Source organism: Morchella sextelata (assembly GCF_020137385.1).
Source record: "Morchella sextelata strain SCLS chromosome Unknown scls_10, whole genome shotgun sequence".
NCBI classification, from domain to species: domain Eukaryota; kingdom Fungi; phylum Ascomycota; class Pezizomycetes; order Pezizales; family Morchellaceae; genus Morchella; species Morchella sextelata.
This window is the reverse complement of record NW_025408625.1, coordinates 1411629-1434803: the sequence shown is the minus strand read 5'-3', so window position 1 is coordinate 1434803 and position 23175 is coordinate 1411629. Positions and strand designations below refer to the sequence as shown.

The following is a 23175-nucleotide window of genomic DNA, read 5'->3' as shown; positions in this document are numbered from 1 at the left end:
GCATCTCCATCAAGGCAGCTACATGTAAATTGTAGATGATTATATACTGATGGACATGATGGTACAGATGCAGAGAATGGCTGATATCTCGGAGCCTATGGCTCCAAACACAATGCTTGATATGGAAGAATTCAAGATTTGGCAGCAGGAACGAGCGAATAAGAGGCGTGTGGCGGAGCAGAAAGAGGAGAGAGAGCGGAAGGAGAAGCAGCAGCAGAAGCAGCAGCAGAAGCAGCAGCAGAAGCAGAAGCAGCCAATGCAAAAACACAGGTCCTTTGGGGAGAAACTAGTTGACGATTCAAGCGGCCCGGGCAGTGATGGCGAGGGGCCGGCAATTGGAGATTTTGTTCTCCCCAATGAACAAGCAATAGCGGATTTGCTGGTTAGTGCAAGTACACTCCCGCTGATTGAGCAAATGGGGCTAGGCCCATACAGTGTCAAAACGGAACGTTCAAAATACAACAGACGGAGGAGGATAGCAGCGCTTGCACTAGCTACAAAGCCTGTGCAGTTTATCATTGGATCTCCATGGAACACCGTAAGGACCAGACCAACACGCCAGATATTGATTGATAAGGTCAAGAAAGCTCTCTCTGAGTTTAACTACTCAGATGACACGTGTCTAGCTATCATAATATCTCTTACGAACAATAAAAGAAGGAATTCTAACAGAAAGAAAAATAAGGATATTACTGATGCCGGCGGTACAGTGAAAAAAGGAAGACCCCCCTCAACCGGCCACTATGTTGGCAGGAGGAGGAAATCAGCAAAGACTGCAGCCAGCAATAGTTTGCCTGCTGTCCCTGTGGAGGTGGTGGGGCCGGGCGGGGCGTCTGCCCCTGCCGCTGCCGCTGCTCCGGAGGGACAAGCACCTGTTGCCCCTCAGCGGGCTACAGCAACAGCAGCAACCACACACCACAAGAAACCAGTGAGCCGGGACCGAGTTACAGCAGAGGATGATGATGATGCTTCTTCTTATGTCTCCGCTGAAAGCTCGATTAGCGTGGACACAGTGACTGGGGACACAACATTTTCGGTGGGGGTGCCGGTGTCAGCTAGGCCACCTATCTCTGTTGGAGCTGCAGTTTCCGTGGCTCAACCTGCTGTTGCACCTCAATATGAGCGGCTTCCGGCCAATGTTATGACTATCGGTGCTCCCCGTATGGATGATGATGACGCACCGCTGCCCCCGTCGACATATCACCTTGTACATCGTCTGAACTTACCAAGAAAGCAAGTGATGTTGCCACCTCCAAAATCTTCCACTGCTGCTCCCTATGGCCTCAAGACGCTTGAGATTTACTTCGTACTGGTGAACAAAAAGCACGTCCCTTACCAATTCTCACTCGACTACGAAGAGTTCCGTAAGAGATGGAAGGGGAAGGATGTATGGTACCGCTTCCCAGGTCAGGGAAAACAGGATATACTGTTGGATGACGAAGAGCGATACCGCAAGTTCCTGACCAAGGTCAAGGAGAGTGACGAGGCCCCGACTATGTGGGAGCATTCTGATGCTGACTACTGTGATGATGATGACGATGCCAGTTTCTACTCAAAGCCACCACCACCACCACCACCACCACCACCATCGCAACCGCAACCACAACCGCAACCGCAACCACAACCGTAACCGCAACCACAACCATTAGTACCGGCCTCAAGAGTTCCACTGATACCTACCATTAGAAGGGTTAGCTTTGATCCTTCTATGACTAAAGAGAAAGAGGTCGAGAATATTACTGCCGCTCGTACACGGGCAGCTCGTACGGAGTCTCAACACATCAATGACTCTAATGTCACGAGTTCAGAGACAGTAATTGGTGACAAAGAAGGTGAGGGTGAGCCTGAACCTCCAAAGAAACGGAAACGTGGAAGGCCCATGGGCTCGAAGAACAAGACCGAGACCGAGAAGCCCAAGAGAGTATATGTTCGTAAGGCTGCTAAAGAGAAGGCACCTAAAGAGAAGGCACCTAAAGAGAAGGCACCTAAAGAGAAGGCACCTAAAGAGAAGGCACATAGGGAGAAGGCAAAGAAAAGTCGGAGTCAAGATGCGATACAGAAAGAGATGTATTTATCCCCCTCCAACTCAAGGTAACACGTATATTATCAGACAGTACTGACACGTATCAGTGATAGTATGAGTGGTGTCATGAACTGGGATCAATCAGCTGAGGTTGGTAGCTCTGCGGCTGCCAGTCCATTGGTGGAGAGCTCTGCGGCTGCCGGTGAATATGATGGTACCCAGTTGCCTGCTCGTCCATGGCAGGACATGAGCTCTTCACAGGTGCCGCCGCCATCTTGTGGGCAGCCACTGCTTCGTGTAGCCACCCAAAAGAATGCACCAGAGCCTATGCCCTCATGTGGACAGCCTCAGACATCCGAGTTGACACAGAGCTTGACACAGTCTTCATTCATGCCCACACAGCCTAACGATTTAGTGTCGTTCACAAGCACTGCGCCACCACGTGTGCTGCCCACGATGTTTACTCAAACCCAGGACTATGCGGGAGAGGATGGATTTGACATTTCACGGCTGACGGGTCTTGACGATGTTTTTGCTGACCCCATTTCCACCCCGCCTCGTAGGATGGGGCCTCCTCCTCTGAATAGCTACATGGGCTCTTTGAAAATTAGGAAGCAGGCTGGAAGGCTCTCGCCCATGGTGCCCCAGAACTCCCAGGTTCCGCACATGACATGGGACACGCCGAGTTACCAGATGCCGGCATCTACATATGCACAGCCGATCCGTAGACTTGGATCGAGGAGCAGGCATCTCCATCTTAATGGAGCCTTGAGCGCTACACAAGCAATGGCCAGTCAGGGGGTCATTGAGGTTCCTGTAAATATGGTGCATGAGTTGAACTCCAATCTCAAATTATATTCATATGATAATGTTCAACCGACAAGCTACCGCAAGATTCTTGGACATCCAGAACTGATACCCCGGTCGATGGCTCCGCCTAGGGCGAGCACTAGCTTTCAGAGAGCAAAGATGTTGATCAACCAAGCTGCGGCTACTGATGGTGATGGGCAGATTACTCCAGCAAAGAGGGGCCCTTCTGCAAGACCAAGTGGTTCGCTGAAGAAGGTGAGGCTTGCGGCAGTGGATAGGCGTGGCGATAATGGAGGAAGCGTCGTTCAAGTTCCAGAGACGCCGTTCAAGATGTGAAGACATTGATGATTTGTTGTTATGGGCAATACGCAAGTGTTGTATATGCAGGTTGGAGGTTTATATGTGACTAATATTGGGGACTATTCCGGATCGGGTATACGACGGTTGGAAAATATTATAACTGGGTGTGGTTGCTAAATACATGTAGTTGTAGGGTTGCTAACATTGAAGTGTGCTAAAAAGGGTTTTACTAAAGCAGGTAGTGCAGGATTTGTTGGAAAATGTGTCATCAAATTTGTCGGTAAAGGGATCAGGAATATTGTTCCTACGAAAAAGTTTGATTTGATTTTTAAAGTTAGTTGCGATAGCAAGGACAGCAGCATACAATAGCAGCGTATTCGCAATAATAAAAATAATAAAGTTTTCGGCAAATGTGTTGGCAAAATCGTAGACTTAATCGTTGAGGTTGCCACACAAGAAATGTTAGAGAGGCGAATAATTAAAGTCATCAGTAAAGTTGTTGGTAAAGTTGTCGGTAAAGTGACCGCCCCACCGTTATGGCTTTTTGTTTCATTGGAAACTCGTTGATAAGTCGTCGGCCTAATCATTCAGAAACTCGTCGATTGATAGTTGAATTTTTTGAATGTAAAAATCTGCTGGGAAATGTGTCGATAATATTGTCGGTAAAGTCGTTCATATCATTAAGCCGCAAAGGAAATGTTGTCGGTAAAGTCGTGCATATGAATTAGCTGTGAAGGTAATATGTTGGTAATGTTGTCGGTAAAGTCGTTCATTGTATCGAAAGAAGAAAACAATGTATCAGTAATGTCGTTGGTAAAGTCATTCACTCTGTCAAAAAGAAAATCCACGTCTAGGTAATGTTGTTGGTGATGGTGTATGTAAATGTGTCGACCGTAGTAACTCACGCAAAGTGTTTTGGTAAAGTCGTTGGATATATCGTTGATTAATGCATTAGTAAAATCGTTACTGTCATTGAGGGAAAGGTAAATGTGTTGGTGATATCGTCGGCAATTGCATCAGGATACTCGTAGACAGTGGAAATGTTTGGGGGATAAAGTATCGGTAATGTTGTCGGCATAATACTCAGTAAAGTTGTCGATGGTTTGTGGTATTGGCAATATTGTATACCAACTCGTAGGTAAATTCGTAGGTGTATTCGTTGCGTTGATGTAGAACGCGAACGTACAAGTGCCTGAAATAACGCCAACAGTTTGAATGGTAGGTGAAGTCTACCGGGAAATGTATCAACAAAGTCGTTGGCAAATATGTTGTTCTGCAAAAGAGCGGAGGGGAATCTCGTCGGTATAATCGTCGGGATAATCGTTCGTGCACATATACGGATCGATTGGTTTAGTTGTTGACATAATCGTCAGTAAAGTCGTAGGTAAACTCGTCGGCAAAGTTGTTTCCCGAATACCAGAGAGCGCTGACAGAGTTTGGGTAAACTCGTAGGCAAAATCGTTACAGCTGTTCGCGCTCCACTGTTAATGGATCAGCAATGTCGTTGGGAATGTCGTTCGGCGCTAATATGCGAGTGTCAGGGTAATCGTCGGTAAAGTCGTTCCCATAGTAAGGCTCAGTGAGTAATGTGGTTGGCATAGTAGTCGGTAAAGTCGTTCACATAGAAACTTGATCGCAGTAGTATAAGCGCGGCAAATCTAGAGGGCGCAGCGCGGCAACAGTCGCCGTACAAAGTTGTTGGCTAACTCGTTGGTAAAGTCGTAGAGCATGCAGCGCGGCTAATATTAAGAGTTACACTGGCGCGGCAGCATACTCGTTGGCATACTCGTTGGTAATGTCGTTTTAGCTGTGGGCGGTTAAGGCAAATCCATCAAGAAAGTCGTCGGCAAAGTGGCTACAGCAAATGGGCGCGACGCAAAGGGAAGGTACAAGCTACTGCTACGGAAAGTGGTGTAAGTCATCGGTAAAGGCGTTGGGTAATACATCACTTGGACGAGTTTACTGAGCCCACGACGGATAAATGCATCAAGTGATGCATTTATGCGTGCCGTTTGTATGGGTAATGCGTCGAGTGATGCATTTTTTGCGCTAGTAGAGTACATGCAGTAGTTTCCGCTATCATTGGCTAGACGGTCAACACCCCGAATCCCTCGTGACCGGACGCGGTATGGCTTATTATATAGCGTTCTCTATTGTACTCCGTTACTACCCGTTCGAGTGTACTATACCTAGTAAAAGGGAATTAAGAAATAGAAGGTTCGGGGTTAGGTTTTGGTATGTAGAATTAAGGTTGAAATATATACATATGCATATGCGCATGCACATCAATGCATACGCATACATGTACCATGGCCAACCAACCACCCCAATAAAGAACAACAGGAATTGGTAATTGAAGGAAGGGTGCCGATTGGTCTAAGGCCTGAAGCCTATACCCGGCTTGTGGGCTCTAGCTCTCTGCGTTCGTAGATTCTGTAAATATGCGTGGGTCATTTCAAGTACACCAATGTACTCGTAGCTACTAGGTTGCCAATGATCAATTAGCAACAAACACGAAAACCTCTACATACCACCCCCGACTAGCTTATTCCCAGGAACCCCAATAAACGATGCACCCTATACAACCACATATCCAATTTCAGTACACCCAATACATCGCACTGCATGCTATTATTTATGGATGCATACGCACATGCTTAGAAATATCCTGCGGGTAATGTATAGCACTGCTAGTACTGAGTTTCGTGAAATGTGGCAGAGAAGGTTGGCATGCGTCCAGAGCTCAATGTCGCCAGTAGTGATACTATACACTCTACCAGGCGTGGAAATGCATCAATTGATGCATTACCCACACAACGAAAGGCACGAAAAGGCATAAAAGATGCATTAACACAGGATTTTGTCGGGAAATGCATCCCCGATGCCTTTACATCGAGATACAACTTTCCTGATGCCTTTCCCATACTACTTGGCACACTACTATCAGGACTATATAGCCGTTGGATACTACTTGTTTATAAGTGATTATGGCGTAGGTGATAAGAAACAAGGTTGATGAGAATATATACTAGCTAGCTTAGTGCAATAACATGTAGAGGTTCGATCCATGACGTACTCTTTTACTCTTTTTCTCTCGGGGAAATGTGCCTTGTTTCCCTTAAAGCACATTTACCGATTCGTTTCCTCATGCATTTACTGATACATTTGGTGGTTCGTTTCCTGATGCATTTACCGATGCATCTAGTGATTCGTTTCCTGATGCATTTACTGATTCCTCCCCCGATGCATTTCCCGATGCATTTTCCCCCATAGACGCGCCTTGTCTGTATAAGTCGATCCCCCATTTCCCGGCGACTTTACCCACACAAAAAATTAGATACCTCCTAGAGATACCCTAAACCGACACCGGTACCAAGCACGTGCCAAGCAAACACAGGTGCGAGTGATACTTCATGCATCTAGCACCGCCCACCTATAGTCTAACGAGCCACTTGAATACCCACTTTGGCCCTTCTAACGTACCAGCCTTGCAATGGCCGTGGCCTTAGCCTTGACCTTGTCCTTACAATAGCCACATCATACAATCCAGACGCAGCCATACCGCCCACGCGCGCGCATCATTACCCGCAATACCAAACAGACCAGCTACCCGTGCTTATATATGCACTCCTCCATCATCATCATCATCATCATCATTATCGCTAGGCCTGTCCACAAAATGTATCGGCGCCTCGTGTCGAGTGATCATGATGACCTTGTGATCCGACCCAGCTGTCGCGGCCTACATATTCAACGGCGAGAACGGGGCGGGAGGCGGTATGACTTTCCCCTTTTAAATTTCCTAGCTATATACTCACTCCTGGGAAGCGGTCGGGTGATGAATGGTAGCCATTGGCAATGAATCGCGATCGGCCCGGAGCGAATGTTGGTGTCGAGTGATACTTTATGATCCCGACTACGCTAGCTACAGGTTGCAAGGATTGGGGGGGGGGGGGGGGGGAGGGGTAGCTACTATTGGAGGCTTTTTTCCTACTTTGTGGTTTCTATTTGGCGGCGGGGTTGGATGCTTGGATATCGGTCTACGCTGCAAAATGACTAATGCATAGGGCACTGGGGATTGGGGGGGGGGGAAGCTTTACGAAGACTGTGACGGGAGCTATGAAGTCTACGACCAATGCATGCATAGAGGTGTAGCTCTAAAGACTACAGAACGCCCAAGTCTAAGAGAGAGAGAGAGATCTAGAAAGCTCTCGATATCATTAGCTACAACACCCCGCCCTCTTCTCCCACTCCCACTCCCAAGTCCAAATCCCTCCCCCCCCACCTCTCCCTCTCACACTCCCCTCCCCTCCCCTCCCCTCCCCACACCTACCCCGGCCTCCTCCTAACAAACTCCACCAAATCCCCCCTCGTCGCCACGCCCAACACAAACCTCCGCCCCGCATCCGTCACAACCGCAAACTCCTCCCCCCTCAGAAACTCCTCGAGCTCCTCGAGCCCCGTGCTCGGCGTGATCACCTTGTACACCTTGACTCCCTTGCGCCGATCAAAGCGGTGCATGGCCTTGTCGACCGTGTCGGTCTCCTTGACGCCCGCGGCGGGCGAGGCGAGCAGCGCCTTGAGGCGTGGAACGGACAGGTAGCCGAGGAGGGCGCGCGTGCTGGGGGAGACCACGGTGAGCTGCGAGTAGTCGCGGTCGTAGCACATTGCGAGGGCGGTGGCGATGGGCGTGGTGGGCGTGATGGAGAGGGCGGGGGGGAGGTCGAGGTCTTCGACGGTTGCCTGTGCGCGGGGTGTGTGGTTAGCTTGGGCGGGGCAGCGGGGGGGGGTGGGGGAGGGGGGAGGGGGGAGGGGGGGACGGACGCCGCGGTATTTGTTGGCGTCTATGGGGGCGGGGGGGTCTGTTTGTACTGGCTGTGCGGGCGCGGCCATTGATGCCATCGTGAGTGAGTGGGTGGGTGGTTGCGTTGCAGTGGCTGTGGCTGTGTGTGTGTGTGTGAGACGAGGTGAGGTGAGGTGCGGATGGCTTGGCTTGGCTTGGCTTGGCGGGCCCCTCCTTGCTCCCTCCTTGCCCTGGCCTGGGAAGTGCGTGGGAAGTGCACATGTGGGGGATCGCTTTGCTGTTTTCACAACGAAAGACGGGCTCTACGGCGGATGGGGGAACGCTCAATTGGCCCCCGCCCCGTCTAGGGAATCATTGAATTCTACATAGCTAAAACAGAACAAACACTATGAATCTACACTACTCCTTCTTCTGCTTCTCCTCTGCGCCCCCCGTCGTCGGCAGCCCAAAGAAGATCTTGAACCCATCATACAGCAGCCACTGCATTCCCGTCAGCGTCCCGACCATCAGGATCCTCATCGGCAGCCCGTTCCACAGCCCCGCGAACCCAATCTGCCCATACATCCTCCCCACGGCCGCGCCAAACGCCTCGCCGGGCTTGCGCCCGCCCGAGTTGAGCTTGCTCACCATGACGTCGGCCGGGTGCGACACGACGGCGCACAGGATGCCGGCGATGTAGCCGCCCGTGAAGGCGACGGCGGCCTGCGCGCCCTTGCCGTAGTCGTCCTTGCGCCCCGGCAGCTTGGTGTAGATGGCCTCAACCACCTTCTCGAACGAGGCGAACTTCATCATTGTGTCTGATCACACACACACACACACACACATACTGTCAGCGACCGACCGACCCACCCCACACACACCCGCACAGCGCGGAAAGAAGAAGAACTCACAAGGGATCTGCCTCCCCCACAGCGGATACAGCCCCTTGTACAGGCCCGCGACCCCCTCCTCCGCCACCACGCTCCGCACGCCCTGCACGGCGCCGCGGTACGGGCTGCGCTCCTCCGTCTGCATGCGCACCTTGACGGCCTCCCACGGGCACAGCGCCACGTCCGCGATGAACTCGGCGCTCGCGCTGGCCGCAAGGTATATCCCCGTTTTGTACTTGGCCGCCGCAGCCTCGCCGGCCGCGTCGCTGTACGTCTTCTTGAAGAACTCGTAGCCGCCGTATTTGAACGCGCCCTGCGCGCTGTAGCCGAAGAGTGTGGGCGACCAGCCGGTGAAGATGCCGCGTAGCCCGGAGGTGCGCGTGATGGTGAGGAAGGCTTGCCAGTTGGAGGGGTAGAGGGCGGAGTTGACTTGACGCCGGCACTTTATGAGGTCGAGAGGGGTGACGGCGGCGTGCGTTAGGCCCTGTTAGTTGCCGGGAGTGTTAGACCGCTGGATACTATAGCTGTATATATGGGGATGGGGAGGTACGCAGGCGAAGAGGCCGCCGAGCGTGCACGCGGCGTAGAATTTGGGCGAGTAGAGCTCGATGGGGCCGGCTTTGCGCTGGGCGGCTTTCGACGCCTTGTCGAACTCGGCTTGGGCTTCGGCGGAGAGCTTGTGCGCTTCGGCGGAGACGGAGGCGTAGGGGTAGAGCTGTGCGGCGGGGCGGACGGCGGGGTCGGGGAAGGTGAGGCCGGGCATTTTGTGTCTATGGATCTAGAGTATATAGAGAAGAGTATAGAGAGAGAGAGAGGAAAATGGGTATAAGATCGAACAACGAAAATAAAAAATAAAAAAATCGAGACAGAAGTGAGTCGCGAGGTGCAGTGAGGTCAATAAAGACACCCCAGATCTTGTTATGTGCTCACTCACCAACTCCAACTCCCCCCGATCCAGCTTCCTGATCCAGCTCCAACTTCCTTCTCTGCACGCCGTCTTATCACGGATGCAACGGCGATGATGTCATGCATGCCATCCTGCGCATATGATACCTATGATACCCACCCCCGGTTCAGTAAAAGCCGATAACTCCATGCGCTACCGCTCGGGCTCTTTTGCTGCTCTCGGATGATTGGAGGATGGGAGGAAGGAATTAATCGGTAACTTATCGGGCCTCCAAATTAACACATATCCTGAACGTAACCGCGTTTAGCACCGTACGTACAGTCGTTCACCGTCTCTTGACGAATACTGCCGCTTGACGAACAGGGATTCCAAGTATGGCAAGCTGCGAGATGTCCAGTCCTTTTAATTTCTATTGGCCCAAAGCCCCCCTGTTCGTCAAGTGGCAGTATTCGTGAACGACTGTGCCCGAAAACCCGTCCCGGACAGCAGCGAGCGTGCTGTTCACCAGATCCTGTTTTCCGTAATGCATCCGCCAAGGCAGCGCAGCGACGTCAAGGCTCAAGCCGGCAGACAGGGATGCGCATCCCTAGCTATCACTCGGCATGCTTACTCATCTATGCTCCGCCAAGACCACAGCAGGTCGGAGAGAGGTGGGAGGGTGGGTGGGTGGTGGTCTGCTTTTTGTTCGCTACTGCGACCGGCCAGTGGTGGGATGAGATGAGATAGGGAAGTGCAGAGCTGTGGTGGTCGGTGCAGGAAAAAAAAAAACGGGATCGCGCGCGGTCGGGATCTACGGTGCGGGACGGGACTGATTGACAGCTAATCGTCCTGCTAATTAGAACACCCCCCCCCCCCCCCCCCCAAATGTAAATAATATGCAAGTCAGAAACCACCCGGACGATAAGGGCACCGTGTGTCCCAATGCGGTACCAAATAGTAGCTATAGCCAGTAGTAGTAGTAGTAGTAGTAGTAGTAATAGTAATAATAGTAGCCACCACCACCACCACCACCACCACACTAGCCTCAATCGGCTTTGGTGGTAGTTGGTAGGCTGCGCTTGCGGAACGATAGACAGTACAGACACGCCCGGCCTCCCCATCTTCCACCCAACGGCAACGGCAACGGCAATGGAAACCCAATGGCAACGGCAACCCCCCCACAACCCGCAGCCCAACCTCCTTCACTGCTTCCAACCACATCTCTCTCTGACCGTCAATGGCCCCCCCAACCATATTCCTCCATCTCCCCCAATGTCAATGGCTTCCAACCACATTCCTCCTCCTCCAGATAAGAGCCCACATTTGTGCTCGAGCACACACTGCAATTGCTGACACGTCACGGGACTATTGTGGGAGCCGAGTTCTGCTCTGCTCAGCACGCGTGGGTATATATACTACCGCCCTCCCCCCCCCCCCGCAATCCGTCGGTCTGTACCATCATGATCATCAGGGCCGGCACCACCCACCAATTAATTGGCCATCCAGGGCAACAGACAACAACCCGCAACCCGCAACCCACAATGGTTCCCTAACCCAGTGCCAGACACGCGCAGTCCGCTTGTGGCGGCCTGCATCACCCATCCATGGGGGCGGCCCAGTTGCCAACCATCACCAGCGATCACTCGACGCCCGGTCCGACTTGTCAGACAGACAGGCTGCTTGTTTTACATTCTGTATCGTTGTTGTGCACCCAATCATCCCTCCGCCCAGGGCCCAGATCCATCCCGTGTGGCGTGGTGGTCCCGTGACTGACTGACACCGGGGCAGTTATGTACGTGTCTGGTCTCATATCGTCGTGTTTATTTGCGCTGCGCTATAAAAACAAGTCCCCGAAAACAACAAAGCCAAAAAAAAAAAAAAAAAAAAAAAAAAAGCAACGCTGGCAAAAAAAAAAAATGAGGAAATGTATCAAAACAATGGGACAGCACTCCAACATAACCTGAGAAAAAAAGAAAAACAGAAGAAAAACCATCGCTAAGCTTTTGAAAGATGTATCCACATACCACACACCACACACCAAACAAAAAAACGGCAAAAAAAAATGATTGGGGTGGGAATCGTTTGGCCCGCGCTGGGGGGGGGGGGGGCCGATTATATACAGGTATAAACACAAAGCCAATATTCAAAGCTTAATCATCATCGTAAAAGAAACAACCGAAAGCAAAAAAAGAAGAAAAAAACATCGCAGGATATCATGGCCATGGATCATATAAAAACCAAAAGATTTAAAAGTAGTACTCCGCCCCGACCGAAAAAAAAGAAAAGAAAAAACCGAACAACCCTCAAACAGAGAAAAGCTACTATGCCCGCAAAGCAATCTTCTCAAAACCTCCAATCGTAAGCATCCAGCACCCACAGCATCGCCGGATCACAGCTCCCAACCTCTTCTACCTCGCCGCTCGCATCGTCTCTGGCATTGTTCAGCGCAAGGTCCCCGAACCCGACTACAGGTGAGCTGTTGTCGTCTGTGACCCGAGGTTCGTGAAGTATTCTGGCAGCGTGATCTGGAATAATGCCTCTACTGGTGCCGTCGTGTAATGATGCAAAGCTCTGGTTCAGGGTATTGTGCTGGAGTTGTATGTACGGGGATGGAATATCGTGCATTCTGGGAGCCTCGTTTCTATTGGCAAACACCTTCTCCTGCGGGGTAGTGGGGTTGGTAATGTTAGGCTGCTGCTGCTGCTGCTGGTGGGTTGAAGGAGTAAGAGGCGAGACAGGCGTGTGTCTCTTCTGGCCAGCTTCGTCGGCCTTGCTCAGTAGGTCCCCCCGCTGCGTTTGTTTTTCGTCGGTTGCAATCTTCCTAGCATCCGGGCGTTGTTTTGGTGATGATGCCACATCCGGGCAGGCATTTTGCTTTTTCCGGACGACATTCTCGGTCGGCTTCCGGGCGGCCTCTTCGGTCCTTCTTTGCTCCTTGGGGCTGTTTTTTGCTACTGTCTTTGGTTTGCGGGGACCCTGCTCATAGTCTGTAGTGTTGATGTTTATGTTGTTGTTGTGATGTGTTGCGGAAGCGCCGGGATAAGGAGGGGCGCTCGATTGGTTGCACACAGAGCCGGTACCCCCGCCAGACAAGGGACACTCGGCTTTGAACTTCAAGGCCTGGTACTCACGAAATAACTCCCGCACAAGTCTGGGGACCTGCTCCTGGAAGTATTCTATAAAGTCGTTCAATTCTTCATTCAAGTGAGCCTCAAACATGTCGGTGCAGTAGGCACCCAGCAGTGGTGATGACTCAAGCTTTATTGTTGGAGGTGTCGGTGGTGTGATGTGGCTCTGCCAAACTTCTTGAACTCAGTCTTGTATCCTTTGTGGGGAGGGAGCGGGGTGGGGAGGAGGAGGAGGAGGAGGAAGGGAAGTTGAGTGAGGTTCCTTACTGGGAGATGGTATATCGCTCTCGGCACAGCCAAACAGTATCTGGTAGATGTGCTGCCAGTTCAAGTTCCTCCGCTCGAGTGCTTTTGCCTTCTTCAGGACGTCGCTCTCCACCAGGGAGACGGTCTTTGCTTTCTGGCATTCCCCGTCCCGTAGATGGATGTTGATTTGTCCGTTATCGCCGGCGCGGTAGACGCTGCATCGCGGGCATTGGATAGGCTTCAGATGCGATCTCTTGATGTGCTCCCTTCAATTGGCGGTGAGTTGCATGTTAGCATTCATTGTGCAGTAAAGGCTTTTTGAAACAAGGCCCGCGAGCGGAGCAAGAACATGAACATACTTGACCCTGTGGATATCCTTCTTATTCCACTCGGCACAACTCGAGTGTTTTACCGGATCGTTCTTGTAGTACGGGCACGCAAACGAGCGATCGGACGACGACGACGTCGACGTCGAGTTGTCGGGGGTGTTGGTTTGCGGCCCCTTTCTCCTCTTTCGCGGGTGCTCCGAATATATCTCCCCAGCAGCGTCCAAACAGCCCCCTCCACCTGATCCCCGTGCCGACAGAACCTGGTGGTATCGCGACGGGAGGCCTACTTTTCGCTTCCCACGCCCACCACCACCATTGACGATTGGTGAGGCACGGACACTGAAGTCGGGTGAAAAGGCAAAGTTGGGTGGCGAGTCGTCCTCATAGGAGCTTTCATCTGAATCTGAATTCATCTTGTTTTTTTTCTCTCTCTTTCTTTCTTGCTTGCCTGGGTTTCTCGAGGGGGGGGGGGGGGGGGTTTGATCTGTAAATTTTTCTGTCCTGTTCTGTTCCGTTCTGTTCTGCAACCTTGCAACAAACAAGCATCGAAAGAGAGCAGCAAGCAACTACCTATCTATGTATCTACTCGAAGAGACCCCCCCCCCTTGGGAGCCGCCACCGTGCTGACTACTCCTGCGATGAAGGATGGACGGATGGATGGGGTACTGTGCATGACATCGCATCATCTCCAGTTATTGGCTGTGATTTGTTAGGTTGAAAGCGAAATTGGTTGCCAGAGCTGAGCAGAATTGGTTTTATGAATGCGTTGGCAACAACACATACGTGTTCCTACTTAGCAACGGTGCTTGCTTGCTGCTTGCTGCTTGCTGCTTGCTGCTTTGTGTGGGGACGGGTTCAAAGAGGGATTGTATGCAGTAAAGTGTCTTGGGGCAGAAATCTACTCTAGTCTAGTCACCACCACCACCACCACCACCACCACCGCGGTGCCCGTGTAGACCTAAGTTAGTGGTGCACCACACACAGCCCATTTTTAGTCGATCTAGGGCATTCCTTCTTTGCAGCCTGCCTGCTTGCCATGTACCTGCTGGGGATGGGGGTTGCTGCCAACCAACCTGCCAGCCAACCTGATGCAACCACCACCCTCCACTAAACCTCCATCGCTTCACTTCGAGTGATGTTTAATGAAAAGCAAAAAACGTCTGCTACTATACTAAGTAGTAATCTACCTCATCACCACCTCCTGTACCCGTCTCCATTGTCCAAAGTAGAGATGTAACCACAACATGCCATCTACATATTCCTTCGCACTCGGTTTCGCACATCCTAACCCGCCGCAACCCGCGACTACTACGCAAGCCCCTCCCCGCAACCCCGCCTTCCCGAGCCGAAACGGATCGGTCGGTTTTGAAACCAGGGGGATTCGGTCGTTTCAGCACCCTCATTCAACCATGCCATGATTCACATTCTTCTTTTTCTTTACTCTGTTACTGTTACATATACTATGACAGTCACTTGTTGCTTTTTGAGCGTCTCCATCCGCTGCTGCTGCTGTGCCCTGCGCAGCAGTAGCAGCAGCATCCTCATTCATGCATCGTAAACTAGCTACCCACAGAACCCGCCGAACTGCTGCTGTTGCTACGGCTGCATACTATTGCTTTGTTTTGGTTGGGGAAATGATCCCTGCAGCGCGCGGTAGGTTTAAGTTTACAAACTATACCCTACCCTGCCCTGCCTCGCTCGCTCGCGAGAGTGAGCGAGGCGGAGACATACGGGCACAAAAAAGACAATGGATTCAAAATTCTCGCTCTTACTAAGACACCCTGGCGTCCAGTCCCTCAGTCAACAAGTAAGTAGCTAGCAGCACAGCGCCAAATCAATTGATGAGGGAACACCGAAACCCTCCATCATGGAACGAACCCTAACTACTCCGTAACGCCGTAACCCCCCTCTCCAAGCTTATCGCGAGCGGCGGCCGCCCCACAATCTCTCTGCTGCTATTCTATTTTCACTCTCCCGGTATCGGTCTCCAACCTGCTAGCTATCCATCCAGCTAGCACCGTCCAATCTTGTTAGGCCTGCCACAATCAAGGTTATACCTACCCAAACAGGCCTCTGCTGCAGCTTCTGTAAACGAAAAAACATCCTCGCCTTGTGGGGTGGTACAGGATTAGAGTCGCCAAGCCTCCCGCGTTTCATATCGGAGTGCTGTCGGGGTCATGGGCTGTCACTCGCGGGGCGCGGGGGGCGTGGGGCGTGTGAGTGATAGTCTGTGATATGGGAGGCTAGGAGTGGGGAGTGGGTTGGCTAGTCTGATCGGACTAGCCCGGGTGGTCTAGTGGGGTGGTAGTGATATGCGCTTTTTAAGCTCGGGCCAACAACACTATGAGAATATTACATGTAGTAACATCTCATCCTATGTGGCTCGCTATAAATGAGAGTATGGATTTGGCCTTCGTTCGATTTGGTCTTCGTTCGTTTTGTGGTCTGTTGCTCTTCAACGTCTGCAAGAAGATGAAGTACTGTAGTGAACAAGATTTGCACCGATAATGTAAGGATGAGAAGAGGAGAACTCTCGCTCTTCTCAGTCTAATGGCCATACCTATCATAATGCCAACAAACGGTGATCCCATAACAGCATGCACCTAAGTAGGCTAGCCTCCTCTGTTGTGACAAGTACTACCAAGGGTTAGGGGTGTGTAGGTCCCCGCAATGTCCTATTTATAAGAGCAGCCGCGGTGGTTTATCGGCATTTATGCAGGGCCGGCCTTTAATCTGATGAGAACCAGACATCACCACAAACTCGCTTGACGAACTACATAGCCGACTGATAGAGGACCTATTTGTTTCCAGAGATGACCTTTGTAAAGCAAAGCGAAGAACCGAGAACGTAGAGAATGTATTGTATGAACTGATGAGTAAAAACAAAGGAGAGAAAGCCAAAGCGCTCTCTTTACAGTCACAATTTAGAGGCCAAACTACCTATAATACAAAAGTACAGATAGTTTAGAACAACGTCCAAACTACATAATAAACGTCTAACAATGCAATTGTTAATAACATCCACCACCGCGATAACTAACCATATTCAACACCATTAACGCTACATGCATCTACCTCGCTCCTTCTCAACCTAGAAACCTCTCCTCCAGACCGATCTGCCGACACGTATACTATCCACATGCAATATCTTCAACCACCGGTTTCGGCCGGCGCAGTCGAACAACATCTATGCTCACAATCAGAAACCCGGAGATCTCCTCAGCCCATACATGAGAGCAACCTCCGTCTCCTCTTCAAAAAATCCAGCACATGCGGGCCCCGGAGTCCACGTCAATTCTAGGAGATAGGTTTAGACACTTTGACCACAGTGGAAAACGAAGAGCGTGTCTTTACGGGCAATTGATATGTTTGTGAGATAGGGCCTAGTGTCTACCCCATCTCTTTACATGCGTAATGAATGGTGCTGATGTTTGTCTCCTTACTAGACCCTATGTTATAGTGTTTTCGGGTTGCGGTTAATTTATACACCAGTAGGGTCTGGAGCAACAACTTTGCCCGTGCGTCGTCTTTTTTTTTTTTTTGTTTAATTCATTAATTGCCCGTGCGTCGTCCGAGAACATGCCGGACAGGCTTTTTCATGACGGTCGGTGTTCTTTTGGCAGAGCGACCGGCCGGGCTTCTCGATCACCCGGCGGGCTTTCTAGCATAGCAATCGAGCCCTAAAAAGGTCCGGTACAAACTTTTTTCCAGACTGTGCCGGCGCGAAATAGTCCACGACCACCTGGCAAAAAACGGTACGGTTCTGGGAACGAGACTATATATGCTGATGTATCTTAATCAACACACCATATCCACCACATTCGCCCCTTTATCCTCATAATCCTCTCAGAGATCTGGATAGTAAGGGACTATTTTTGAGGGTATAGTGGAGAGGAAACCTGTGTGTGTTTGCCCAAAGCCATCGATCGGCCACGAGCTTGTTGGAGACATTGCTATCGGTGGGTTTCGTCACACGCGCGGAGAGTGGTAGTATCTAATTCATCGGTCTTAGTTCAGTCATCCCTCGACCTTGTTTAAAGATCAATCTAAAGTGTATAGGGTCATGGCTGATAATTCATTTATAGGATCATCATGGCTTAACTACATTATATTCGAATCTTCTACCTTTGGTTTTTCAGCAGGGTAGCTTGTAGAAACGTTATTAATATATATCGATACAATACTGTCTCCTCATTAAACTTTCGTTCTCAGTGCCGTTCTCTCCCTCTCTTGTCCAATATCAGTATTATTTCCTTTTTGATATATTTATCTAATTCCCCCCCTCTTATAATCACTCCGCATATTACCGGCCATTATCTTCTGAGCTTTCCCTTCAATGTTGGAGCTTCGGTCCTCATGAGACAAGGTACGAAATTAATCCCAGACCGTGTCGCTTGGGTAGGTGTACCGAGTGATAGTACATGACTCCAATGGAATAGGGCGCATATTGTCAATAATGTCTGGGCATAAAAGCTAGTTTGGGCCCATACATAACGATTGATTCGGCTTCAAGGTATTGCTGAGGTATTTATGTATTGCTCTGGTCAGTTCAGAAGCATTCACGGATGGCTCGCGACCTAAGGTTATTACTCAGTCGACTAAGAAAAGCGGGGGGTGTTGGTCCTAGATTTGCAGAATATGGATATGGCTTCTATATCGGCCGGGAGGAAACCGGCAAAACCATCACTGGGGGAATTTAGGGCGGAAACTACTGGTGCTACATGCACTATCGAAGAATATCATTCTGGTCCATTGCGGGCGGCAGGCGTTTCGTTAACTACACCGGACCTCAATAAAAATAATTTACAAGCATAAGAGAGATTTACTTACAAACTGGTCTTGTCGGTGTTCAAAACCCATCCATATACATGCGTGGAGACAAAAGACAAAGAAAAAGTCAAAGAGAAGGGTAAGATCTCACTCAACCCCTCGGACAGCGCCCAGAGATTGATTGAGACCCTCCTTGAGGGACGGGGACAGGAACGGAGATAAAGACCTAACGCAACTCGGCCCCCCATGGCCACGAAGGACCAAGAGAGGCCGAGGCAGAGGGGAGAGGGGCCGAGCCGAGCCGAAGAGGACTCCTACCGTAACTCAGGCCCCTCCCGGCCCCGAAGGGACCAGGAGAGGCCAGAGGCGGTGTCAACGTGACCCATGCCCCTCCTAGTCCTCTGGGGCCGTAGCTCCCACAGGGCCAGAAGAGGCTGGCCAACGTGCTCTGCCCCCTTTCTTGTGGGGGCAGAAGTAGAAGCCTCTCATCACCCTCCCACTCCCTCCTTGCCCTGTTGGGAGGGCAGGAGGAGGGAGGGTAGCCCCCCCCCCCCCAGTCCTTGCCAACAGGGCCAGGAACAGGAGAGGAGGAGGGAGGATAGAGGTAACCCTCCCATTCCTTGCCAACAGGGCCAGGAATAGGAGGGAATAGGAGGAGGGAGGATGGAGGTAACCCTCCCATTCCTTGCCAACAGGGCCAGGAATAGGAGGGAAGAGGAGGAGGGAGGGAGGGAGCAGCTCTGAATGGTCGCTGAGGCCATAGGGAGCTGCTTCCCTGAAGAGAAAAGTAGGAGTATGGAGGGAAGACGGCCTTATATAGCGGCGGAAAGTTAATGTCAAGCCCCAATTTCGCCGACGTGAAGGGTTTACGGAGGGTTTGAGGGAGGATCTTTGGCAAGTGGGAAAAATGCTTCTCGGCCACGGCGGGACCCGCAGCCCACCGCCCCCCCGGGCCGGCCTTAGCCAAGTCTGGGATTTGTTGACGGTACATATTCGATATCTAAAACTCTCACGCCGAACTGAATACCAGGGCTGACTGAGATTTATTACAGACTAGAAAGCATTGAAGATGAATTGGATTTCCGCCTGGCTTTGCTTGGAAACCTGGAAATTCAACTACGTACTAGACTGACAGACTGCACCGGGCATTGCGAAATAAGGTGAGATAGATCTTCTTTTTCTAGCTTCCCCTCTAATAGTTTCTGTACATACATGTACCCAATCTCTGTAACGACCGCTACATATCGGCGGGCAGGGACCTACATATTCCGTCAAATCTATAGCTTTTCCTTCGGCAGGTCGACTCACTCACTTATGCTCGACGACAATGACAACGACGACGGCGACGTTAGTGTGGCCCATGAGCCAGCTCAAGTCGACCCACAGCATATACCCGAGCTGGCTCAGGTATTTTGAAAGTAAGCTCATAAAACTCGGGTTTTCGAGGCCGTCACATATATAGTCGAGCTGGCTTGAGCCAGTGGTCAATGATCAAACAACAAGATATCCCTCTGCCAAGCGTTGTGAATTAATAAGCTACATGTAGGTGCATGTATGTATGCTAATATAGAATTCCTATTATGGATAAATTATGGGGGATGTTTTCCCCAATTTAGTAATGAGCCGACTCGACTCACGGACTACACTACGCGGCTTTCTATTTTTGCTTCTCTCAATGGCCTGGCCAGAACCTTATCTTAGTTGAAATAATACCCCGAAAAGCCCAAAGGGCCCCCCAACTACTTAGCAAGGGGAAAGATGTGGGATTTCAGGCCGTAAGTGTAGTTTCTCGAGGTCTTATTTCGGCGGCCCAGAGTGGTCTCTATCTGAGTTTCATAATAAAAAAGTTGTGGAGTACAGGCAGTTCTTTCCAATAAAGCCAATTACATACCTAGGAACGTCATATTTAGATAAGCGCGTTTGATTGGAGACAGCTGCGGATATATATATATGTGTAACGATATCTTAAGTACATACTCGGGTACACGCGGTACAAGGTTGATAGGAACTAGATCGATAAGCAAATGAAAGGCGGCCGGGGGGTATCATTTCAGCGCCAAACATAGCCCAATGATGTAGCTTTACAGATATGGAAGGTTTTTCATACATGGTGCATAAAACTCAGTATAGTGAATAACCTCAATCCTAGCACATGCGACTACCGGCCCAGAGCCGAAAAACGGTTCTTTTTGCATTGAGGCCTTGTATAATGCACTAGGATATAGAAGAAGAAATAGAGCAAGCGAAGATCGCAGTCGCTAGACTGGAAGCCAGCTTGTTTATTTCACTCTGGAGATTACATATTACGCATCTAATTAAGTAGTGATACTTATTCGTCGGGCGTTGATCGATCGTATAGTAAATGCTTCAATGAAAATCATGCTTGATCCGGTGGGGAACCGTTGGTAAAGATATCAAGGTTGTCAAATCAATTGTCAAGCATACAGGGCGTGTTCTTTTTTTTGAATACTATTCTTAAGAACGTGGGGGTTTACTTGGATACAAGTAACTCGTTGTTTAGTTAAACGATATATGTAGATGCAGAATTGTACCATAGCCGGTAGGCTGCATGTCTTAAATGAATCAATCAATCAATCAGATGCAGTGTTTACTCAAACAGCACAATGTTGAGTAAACATATATCGTCCTTGATTAAATACGTCGCATAGTGCGATATAACTGATGTTTTATAAGCACTTTCATATATTTAAGCACACGTAGGTATGTACTGGGTGTTGAGGGTAAATACGAAGAATCTGATAAGAGAATCTTGCTATGAAATAGGTGTGTTTATCTTATCAGATTCTTGGTATTTATGGTTAACCCCCGGTACTCGGGGCGGTTGGGCGTTCAGTAGGTACATGTATTCACCCTACTGGATCCAAAAAGAGCACCGAGCAATATCGAAACATTAAAACACCGCCTGTCATTTATGTCAGTATTTCTGGCCAGACCAGCGCTGGCAACCCCCACCACGTGCACGCGCACCAGATATATCGTGCGTGTGGCAGGTTGATAACCACCTCCCAGCTTCCTCTAGGGAGACTCAACATCCATCACCGACCCTGCTCCAGCTCAACCATCACAGGAGACAACAAACTCACCAAACCCGGGCCAATGATTCAATCCGTCCAAAACGTGCTCATTCACAAACAATCACTCGGATCCCCAGCTATATACGTGGCAAGCCAGAGACGGACGGAACACAACAACCAATCAACGTGTTGCTTACATAAGAAATCAAATCCGTAATGCGACGCTGAGGTCGAAATAACCTTTTTTCTCTTTCTGCAGATCTCTCCGGCCGCTCAGACTCTAACTGACTAACTGACTGAGACCTTTCCCCCAAGTGCAGTCTTGCCTTGCCCTATGTACCTCCTACTGATTGCGAGTCATGTCATCTCTTATCTTATCCTTATCTCGATAGCTTAGATGACAGCAGCAGCGGTAAAAAAAGACGCATGTCGTTGTCGTGTGTAGCTGACAATATCTTTAGAGTTTCATAACCCTGCAAAGTACTAACCGCACCCACAACCTTTGTGTCAAACAAGTTTCAGGATCCCTAACCTCGCGAAAATTTCACCCGACCCAGAAGGTAGATAGTGGTCAGACTACACAAGTTATTTACCTTGGGTTAGGGTTGTGTGACACCACTCTCTCTCTCTAGATCCGATAACCAGGCCCTGTTTTTTTTCTTTCTTGCCTTGCGCTGGGGTGTTTTTCTCCCTTTGGGGAATTAATCTCAACGGATTACTCATGCATGCGGCTTGGTTGATTTGATGAGACCATCATGGGGAAGTGGAAATATCTAGGTTTTTAGGGGGTATGCGAACTGACGTGATCATATGCGTTTCCGTCCAGCTGGATAGATATACTTTGTGGTTTTTGCCATTTGCAAGATTCAGCTCAAGTTTGTAGGTACTCTAGGTGGCCAAATGATGAGAGAATATTGTCGTGTGATAAGTCACGTTGGGACAATGTGAGTCTTCCAAAGGAGACATTTCAAATATTTTTGAGGGAATGAGTACCCCCGGAGCTAGCCACCACTGGTACATATGGGGTTCCCATTCCAATCTACCCCCATCTTATGCCCATCGGACCGTACCACGAGATCGAGTAAAAGGCTCGTGGTATAATCAATATGCCTGTTGCTCGCCATGCGCTCAGGAACAAGCGACTATGCTCATGTCAGGATCCCCGCAAAATATATATTTGTAGATATATTATCTTCGGTACAGTGACCCGGGCACCAAGTCGTACCTCCCCAAATTCCTGTGAAGCACAAATATAGGTAGTACCAACCGGTCAACCGCTATTAAGCTACAAATTAAGCCTGGTCTTTTCGCTAAACCAGTGCCAGGATTTCCCAAAAATCACTCGAAACCTCCCTTGCGGACCCCCTGTTACCCCGCTTTGTAGGCCTGGAAGAAAGTCTTAAAACGGGTGGAATTATGGCGAGTCATCCTTCTATTAGCACATACATACTTGTACATGTGTGAGAGTAGAGAGGTCTACACTGTGTGTGGGAGGCGACAATGATTCCATCTTGACGGTTCATCTTATATGACATATGTGCCTATGCGGTACGGTGGTGTGGTGGTGGGCTGTAGCAGATCTCCTGTTGTGCCAGTGAAGTGGCTTGTGGATCGTGCGTTGAGGATCATCAACTTGACGTCTCCAGCATCCATCCATCGGGGTTGTTGTCCTCTTGGCATCGTCTAGCTCTCACCGGAGGTTGTTCTAAGCATTTCTCGTGGATTGATATTTCCCAGTATTCGGAAACCACAGAATAAAGTAGGGTAGAAATCTCCCGGAAACCCATCCCACTGCAGCAGCAGCGCTTTTACTGCACTGCGTTTATTAGACTTTTTCTGATCTGTTCCAGTCTCCCGGGTTCTTTCCACCCTTTAGCCGCCGCATCTCCGCCGCAGAGCCATCAACAGCCGCGAAACTTGAAAGCAAGGTCGGGTTTGCGGGGTGATTATCCCGGTGCGGTGTGGTGGGTTGTGG

General features: G+C 50.1%; 4 protein-coding genes across 4 annotated transcripts; 1 reads left to right on the top strand and 3 right to left on the bottom strand.

Moving 5' to 3' along the window:
• Positions 1-58: 58 nt before the first annotated feature.
• H6S33_001358 (uncharacterized protein) lies at positions 59-3169 on the top strand (the record flags this gene model as incomplete). Its single annotated transcript, XM_044832727.1, has 3 exons — positions 59-1626; positions 1687-2067; positions 2131-3169. 3 exons carry the CDS (start codon positions 59-61, stop codon positions 3167-3169), a joined length of 2988 nt encoding a protein of 995 aa, XP_044694325.1.
• Positions 3170-7462: 4293 nt separating this feature from the next.
• Positions 7463-8035, bottom strand: H6S33_001357 (uncharacterized protein; the record flags this gene model as incomplete). The annotated part of the gene is made up of 2 exons (XM_044832726.1): positions 7463-7876; positions 7958-8035. The coding sequence occupies 2 exons, from the start codon at positions 8033-8035 to the stop codon at positions 7463-7465; spliced, it is 492 nt and encodes a 163-aa protein (XP_044694324.1).
• Positions 8036-8336: 301 nt separating this feature from the next.
• H6S33_001356 (uncharacterized protein) lies at positions 8337-9569 on the bottom strand (the record flags this gene model as incomplete). Its single annotated transcript, XM_044832725.1, has 3 exons — positions 8337-8734; positions 8828-9290; positions 9357-9569. 3 exons carry the CDS (start codon positions 9567-9569, stop codon positions 8337-8339), a joined length of 1074 nt encoding a protein of 357 aa, XP_044694323.1.
• A 2466-nt stretch (positions 9570-12035) lies between these two features.
• H6S33_001355 (uncharacterized protein) lies at positions 12036-13808 on the bottom strand (the record flags this gene model as incomplete). Its single annotated transcript, XM_044832723.1, has 3 exons — positions 12036-12994; positions 13088-13332; positions 13426-13808. The coding sequence occupies 3 exons, from the start codon at positions 13806-13808 to the stop codon at positions 12036-12038; spliced, it is 1587 nt and encodes a 528-aa protein (XP_044694322.1).
• Positions 13809-23175: the final 9367 nt, after the last annotated feature.